Below are 7,901 nucleotides of genomic sequence, written 5' to 3'. Positions count from 1 at the left end.
CCCAACTTCTTTTTCGTAGTTAAATTTAGCTAAAAATTTTCCTCTTTGACTAAAAATAATTTAGGTACGGTTTGGATAATGAAATGATTTTATATGATAGTTAAAAGTTGAATAAATATTGTTAGAATATTACTTTTTAATATTATTATTGTTTTAAAACTTGAAAAGTTGAATTATTTATTATATTTTATGTAAAAAGTTGAATAAATTGTGAGGATGATATCATATACATGACATGAAACACTTTGTATCCAAATGGGATCTTAGCCACCTCTTTTCAAAGGTTGAATTTTCTGGTTGAGAAAAACTACTATGCCGCCTATGAGTGACCGTTTCATTTGACCGTTCAGTAAATTTTTTTCTTTTTAACTTAATAAGGAAGTAAATTTTAGTATATTAATGTATTTTTTTATTTTTTTAAAATATTTAAAAATGATAAAAAAATGTGAATAAAAAAATGAGATAAAAATTAATAGTGATGTTAGGGATCCCGCTCAAGCATCCCACCCAAACTTTTTTTTTTCAATTTTGTTTTAAACATAAGGATTAAGAAAATGTTGTTTAATAATATTATAAATTTTATATATTTTTTAAAAAACTATTTTTTAATAGTTTTAAATATTTTAAAAAAATTACAATATTGTTAAATAATACTTTTTTAATTACTACATAAAAAAAAAAAGTTAAAAAAAAATTGGAGTGGGAAAAATGAAGGGGATCCCATTTTCCAAAAATTAAAGATAAATTTTACGGCAGCGGTCACTTGCAGAGGTAAAATTGCCCCACTCAACACAGCACGAGAGACCAGAAAGAGAGGAAAAAATACAGAGACAGAGAGATGGCGAGGGAAGAGACGGTGAGAAACGCAGAGAAGCTGGTAGAGAGATTCATGAAAGGGAACGATGCATCTCACGACGCAACGCACGTCTGGAGGGTCAGAGACCTCGCCCTCACTCTCGCACGTGAGGAGGGCCTCTTCTCCAACCCTGACTCCATGGAGATAGTAAACCCTTTCTTTTCTATTCTTCTTTCTTCTTCTTCTTTTTTCCAAAGTTGCTAGTCATTTAGTCTGTTTACTTGCCAAGAAATTAGTTTGTTATGCTTCTCTCTGAAGTGGGTTATAAGTGATGAATTGCCATGTCGGCTCTGTAAATTTATCTAAATTATAACTATGTTTTTTCGTCATTCTTAGTCAAAGAAGAAATCCATAAATTATTTGAACCCCATTTTCCCACCTAATTGACATCAGCTTGTAAATGCTGATTCTTTATTATGATTGGGGGTTGCTTCCAATTCTGCGTTGCCTGGGGAGCAAGGAAATGGCTATATGGCACTTGCTAATGAGTTCTGTCAAATAGTTAGAAACACAACAGAAGGTATATTTCATTGTGAAAGCTTTGAAAGGCTGTAGGGCTTAATTGCTCCATTATGGTCTATATTTCCCTCTTATACATCCCACTGTTGAATGGGATCACTATGGAAATTTGAAGCTTTCATCTTCAGCAAACAAGAAATTGAGGTGGCACCGGTTAAAACTTGTACCACTGATGCTATACCATCCGTTTTGGTATGGCTCCCGGTGCTTGTAATTGTGCAGTTCTGGTAGAATTTATATATATGTATATATATATGATGTGCGTGTGTATATATATATATATATATATACATATTTTATTTTTTTCCTCTGTAAGATCATGCATGAGTTCCTTGTTTCAACTTTTGCCCTTATTTGCCTTGACATCTCTTAATTTGTTTCTTCACAGATAGAGCTTGCTGCACTTCTCCATGATATAGGTTATTACTTTCCAACAACTTCTGCGAATGCTTTCAATTATGATTTATGAATGTGCTGCTACAAAAATGCATAAGTACCCAAATTTACACTATTAAACTTCTTTTGTTTCCTGAAATTTTTATTCTGTTGTACTCTTATCCTATAAACCTACTAATCCTGTTAATTATTAATTGCTGGGTGCAGGTGACTACAAATACTTAAGGTTTGTAATTCTCATTCTGGCTTAATGTAAGAAGATGATTCTTTTTGTGCTCTAATACACAAAAGTTGTGTGCTAATTGGGCTTTCAATGGTTATTCCAATGAGTTTTCATGTGATGAAGCTTGATATGTTAATTTCCGAAGACCTGCATTGTATTGATTAGGTTTTGTTTCCCATTTTCCACTGGAATTTTGAAGTCGATCAGTTTTCAAGGTCCCCCAAATGGCACATACACATACATGTACAGTGATGTACTACTAAATTTGGTTACTTGTTTCGTAGTACACTGGAAAAATGTATAAATACATATCTTCACTCATAATTGCATGCACACTTGAAGCTGTATCTTCTCAATTGTACTTCATACTTATTGTTGAAACTCATGTTCGTCTCTATAAACCAGGGATTTGAGTTTTGACTTTTCAGTGTGTTGGACCTTTTTTTTTTTTTTTCCCCCCCTCCACGTAGCCTTGCTTTTCCTTTCGTAATCTGTGAGATTTTCCTGGACACATAGAGATCCATCTGAGGAGAAAATTGTTGAAAATTTTCTTGAGCAAGAGTGCATAGAGGAGCACAAGAAGATCAAGATTTTACAGATTGTCAAGGGAATGGGTGAGTTCTTTGACGGCTATTGTTTTGCTCTTGTTTCATTTTGTCTTTCTTATTTTGTACCATGCCAAATTTAAGATTAGGAGATACAATGGCAAGTGGTAAGGGCCTTGGTTTCAGGGGTACCCCCCCCCCCCCCAACCCACCCCACACCCCACCACCACCACAACACAACAAACAAAAAATGTCTAGGGTTCAAAATTTTGGGTGCTAGGTGCCATGTCCTATACATGAAAAGCTCATGATTTACTTGATCCATGGGATATGGACTCGTTACATAGGTTCAGTCCAAGGTTTAAAGGTTTAATCAAGTAAAAGACATGTTGTGTTTGCGCAGTCTCTGGGTTTCCTCTTCATCCAAGAAAAGAAGAAAAAAAAAGGTTAGGAGATAAAAAGGCACATTGATCTGCAAATAGGTTATATTTATTACAGTAAAATTGTAGATTGAGATTTAAGAAATATTTCAGTCTATTTTTGTCCCAAAACGAGAAAAAGGAGGTTGGGCTATGTCAACACATGCCACTAAGGCCCCATTTGGTTTAACAGATGGTCTCAACCTATCTCATCTCATCTTATTTCATATCAACATCTAAACACTATTCAAACATAAACACTTTTCAATTTCAAATTTTCAAAGTTTTGACTTGTCCATCTAATCATTACAACTTTCCCAAACTTTCAAACAAAACACAAAAAACAATTCAACTTTTTTAAATCTCAATACAAAAACTATATTAAAAAATTATATTATAACAATATTTTAATTTTATAATATTTTTATTTAACTTTTTCTCTCTCCTTTTCCAAAACCCCATAAAATATCTTAACTCAAACTATTTCACTACTATTTATTGATTTTTCATCTCATTTCATCTGTGTAACCAAACGAGGTCTAAGTGTGCATATTATACTGGTCCCGTAAGAACTTAGCACCTCAGTCTAGATATAAGGGATATGTTGATAAATTTTATGGCCATCCTAATTTTCTTGAGTACCTGTGTTTATGATTATTTCATATTCTATGGTTCTTACTATAGGCATCCGACATGCATACTGATGCAAAGGAAATGGATTCTTTTGTGTTAATTGATTCTTTTTGTCTCATTAGTTTCATATGAATATTGTTACTTTCTGTATGATAATTGGGGAGCCCTTTTTTCTTTTGCCTTGTTTAAGAAGCCTTCTAGATAAGGTGCCTTAGTTGGACTTTGCCATAATTTTACACACTTTGGATTTATTGCAGAATGGATTTGTACTACTGAATGCAAAACAGATACAAGATATAACACTTGGTGCTGGCTATGAGTTTCGTGATACTCTTAGCATGCATCATATTGTTAGAACCAACCCAAAATGAAATTGAAAATCCTTTCTCAGTTTCTTCAATTTTTTTTTCTTACTTGGTGAATGATCCTTGCTTGTGTGTCCACAACATCCATTGAATAAGTTTTTTAAGACCTCTTATCTTAGAAAATCTAGAATGTATTAGATGCTTGATTTAAGTTATATATAAATATTTCAGAAGAAAGAGATTCTTTTGTTGACTGTATATAGGAGGATTTAAGTTATATATGAATATCAGTATTGTTCTACTTTCTGTATGATGATTGGGGAACCCTTTTTTTTGTTTTTTTGTTTAAGTTTCAGAAGCCTTACTACTAAATAAGTTGCCTTAGTTGGACTTTTCTGTAATTTTACGAACTTCGGATTTATTGCAGAATGGATTTGTAGTACTGAATGCAAAACAGATACATGATATAACACTTAGCGCTGGCTATGAGTTTTGTGATACTCTTAGCATGCATCATATTGTTAGAGCCAACCCAAAATGAAATTGAAAATCCTTTCTCAGTTTCTTCAATTTTTTTTTCTTACCGTGTGAATGATCCTTGCTTGTATGTCCACAATATGCATTGAATAGGTTTTTTTAAGACATCTCATCTTAGAAAATCTAGAATTTATTTAGATGCTTGATTTAAGTTATATATAAATACTTCAGAAGAAAGAGATTCTTTTGTAAGCTGGATATAGGAATAATTTAAGGAATTTAAGCTAATATAATTGATCATAAACTTTTTTCACTCCTGAGGTTTATGGCCAATAAATACACATGAGAACTTATGTTTTGGTAAAAACAAAATGTAAAGAAGGTGATTGTATTACTATCAAAGTTCCGAGATGTGTACTGCCCTCAGAGCTGCATGCTTTGTTTACCCCGGTTGCTTTCTGTCCCTCTTTTGTTTGAAATTATTTTTTGAATGTTAACTTTTTTTTGGAGTACTGGTAGTGAGTTTCTAAAGGTTTTTTCTGTATTTTTTTCATAATTTAAATAGAATATTGCTTTAGCCACAAAGAGATTACTCAAAAGCAATTCCACAAACTGATGTGGTTTCATGTGATCCATTATATCTACTTTACAATAAAAGTAACTTTAAAATTTGATGAACCACATGGATTCACGTCAGTTTATGAGATTACTTTTGTATAATCCATTTGTGGCTAAAATATTTCTTCATTTAAATATACTAGTGCATGTTCCATTTTACTTCAATCACTTCTTCTTATATTGCTGTGCTTGTCTCCCTTCAGCAGGCTTCCTCTCCCATCTATCATCTTCACATTTGGTCTTTTCACCATTCCATCCTGATAATAATCTCTCTCTCTCTCTCTCTCTCTCTCTCTCTCTCTCTCTCTCTCATACACACACGTATACATGAACACAAACTCACATAGTTGCATTCTATTTGAATGACAAAAGGAATTTGTTTACGTCATTTTGTATGCTACTAAGGCCATGTTTAGTTTGAAAATTTTTTAGAATGTTTGAGAATTTTTTTGAGATTGGGCTTTGGAAAAGGGGATAGAAAATTTTGAAGGCATTGCTTTTAGAATAAGTTAAATAAGTTTTGTATTGGAGTTTGTGATAGTGGATTGAATGGAGCATTATGTCTTTGACAATTTGGGCAATCACTCAAAGGAGATGCCAGAGTTGTAAAGTTGTTTGAATATAACTTTTTAAGAGGAAATCATGGAAGCTGAGACCATTCAAATCTATAATAATTTATTACTTATAAAAAAAATAAATAAATAAGAGTAGTTTGGTTTTGGACTTTGTAAAAGTTGTATTGATTTTTGTGTTTAGGTAATGTTTGGGCAAAATGATTCGATGAAAAGTTGGAATGGAAGTTTTTTTGAGACTTAAAAGAAGTTTGGTTTGACTTGAGAGAGAGAGAGAGACAGAGAGACAGAGAGAGTCTGAAGAATAATTTGTGTGGCTTATGTATGTGTTTGGGAGAAAAAAAAGGAGTAAATCACACACATGGTTAGGAGTAAAAGAAATATATAGTAAATTCGGTGACAATGGGAAATTTTACTTGGAGCCATCTTGATTCAAAGCCTTCATCTTTTTTGGTCACTTATGTTATTTTCATTATTTCTAAATTACTTATTCATGGTCATTGTAATAAATCTGATTTTCCTCTTTTTCTTCTGTAGTACACCCAATTTTATTTGAAACTCAGAATTTTATTTTGGCTTTTGAGATGGTCTTACGCTATTCAGTAAAGTTACAAAATTTTGTTTCTTTTTTCCCTTGGTCATAGTTTGTACTTGCTCTGTGAAAGTAAGTAATTGCAACAGGTGTCTTTGAATTCAGGTTTCAAAGACGAGCTTGCTGGGCTTGTAAATAATGAACTTTTTCCGGAATTTGGAATCGTGCAAGATGCTGATCGTCTTGACGCAATTGGTGCAATTGGTAATTTGTGCGTTTCATATGTGCTTTTATATAAAAGCCATTTATGTTATACCAGGGTGGCTTCTTCAAAAGTGAGTTTTGACTGAAGGATGTCATTTTGGTATGGACCAATGAGGTGTGGCAAGTTGCTTCTCAAGGCCTCATGTTAGTTCTAATATTTTCACTTGCTCTGCGGTCTTGAAAGTTCCACCAGAAAATAGAAAAAAACATCAATGTCAAAAGTGATATTAAGATACGTGTGCAAAAAGATTCTCTTTCTATATTCATGCGTGCAAAAATCTTGCAAACTGTTTTACTCACTGAAAAAAAATTCTTAATTGACAAGCTATGCACCAATCTTAAGTTGTCCCTCAAAATCAGGCATTGCTCGCTGCTTTACTTTTGGTGGAAGTAGGAGCAGGGTGCTACATGATCCTGCCATTCAGCCACGATCAGATGTATCTAAGGAACAGTACATGAAGAAAGATGAGCAGACTACTGTGAATCATTTTCATGAGAAGCTTCTCAAGCTGAAGCATTTGATGAAAACCAAGGTAAAAGACTTGGATGCACACATACCTGCCCTGGTTTTCTTGTCGTTTGTGTGCATCCATGTGTCTTTCTTTGTGCTTGATATGAATGTTTGATGTAACAGATGTATATATGTACAAGGATAGAGTCCTAGATATTTATGATCGTTATATGCCGTTTGACATTAAATTCAGGCTGGTCAGAAGAGGGCTGAGAGAAGGCACAAATTCATGGAGGAGTTCCTAAAGGAGTTCTATGAAGAGTGGGATGGGAAAGCTTGAAAGAGATACATGTCTTTACCGTTGGAGATTTTATCTCAATTGATTTCTGATATTGTTCTAAAGGTATACTGCATCAACGTTGTTCTAATACTGTGCTGAAAAGATGCTAGGGATTGAGAATTTCACATTTATATTACATAATAAATGTATAAACATGGAGAGTTTCCTTGGATGGCCCTGAATAATTGAATGCCAAGCATGAGATCAAGGACATTAATGCTTCTGTATGTCATCTTGATGAAGATTAGTTGGGACATGAGGTAATCGCGTGGGCATGGAATTCTTGGCACTTGCTATGACCAGTTTCTATCATTGGTCTATGAGCCTCTATAGGGAAGCCATGCGTTGTAGCTTTTGCTGATTCTGCTTCATGGCTGCATTTCATCTTTCTCGTGCACCTGATCATTTAATTAAAATTATACAAGAGTTTGGCAGAAGCAATCATAGAAGGCTTAAAATGGCTAAATACAGCAGGGATTTTATTTGTATACTTGAGCTTGTACAAATAATTACCTAATAGGGAATTGTGTATTACAACAAGACACGAGCAAAATGCCTATTAACTTTGGAGTGTGACGTTGCATCTGAAATTGTTTTAGCCAAAGCCATACCTTTTTCTGTTCTGAACCAAATTTCAACACCGATAACAAATGAGCTTGACTATCTTAATCAACATATCGGTGCATGAACTGGCCAAAAAAGGGAATACGAGATTTAGAGGGCTTGTTTGACACATTTTATTATTGGCACT

General features: G+C 33.6%; 1 protein-coding gene across 1 annotated transcript; it reads left to right on the top strand.

Annotated features, from left to right (window-relative positions):
- Positions 1-759: 759 nt before the first annotated feature.
- Positions 760-7,414, top strand: LOC122311113 (uncharacterized protein YpgQ). The gene is made up of 7 exons (XM_043125516.1): positions 760-1,003; positions 1,764-1,794; positions 1,979-1,997; positions 2,511-2,608; positions 6,261-6,359; positions 6,720-6,892; positions 7,064-7,414. The coding sequence occupies exons 1-7, from the start codon at positions 839-841 to the stop codon at positions 7,148-7,150; spliced, it is 672 nt and encodes a 223-aa protein (XP_042981450.1). The 5' UTR covers positions 760-838; the 3' UTR covers positions 7,151-7,414.
- The last annotated feature ends 487 nt before the right edge of the window (positions 7,415-7,901 follow it).

Source organism: Carya illinoinensis, chromosome 5, assembly GCF_018687715.1.
Source record: "Carya illinoinensis cultivar Pawnee chromosome 5, C.illinoinensisPawnee_v1, whole genome shotgun sequence".
Taxonomy (NCBI): domain Eukaryota; kingdom Viridiplantae; phylum Streptophyta; class Magnoliopsida; order Fagales; family Juglandaceae; genus Carya; species Carya illinoinensis.
Note: the sequence above shows the minus strand (reverse complement) of the source record. Positions and strands in the feature narration are given on the sequence as shown.

Coding starts and splice junctions, on each gene's coding strand:
- LOC122311113 (XM_043125516.1), top strand. CDS start 839: ATGGCGAGGGAAGAGACGGTGAGAAACGCAGAGAAGCTGGTAGAGAGA. Junction 2,609..6,260: donor ACAGATTGTCAAGGGAATGG/GTGAGTTCTTTG, acceptor CTTTGAATTCAG/GTTTCAAAGACGAGCTTGCT. Junction 6,893..7,063: donor AGCATTTGATGAAAACCAAG/GTAAAAGACTTG, acceptor CATTAAATTCAG/GCTGGTCAGAAGAGGGCTGA.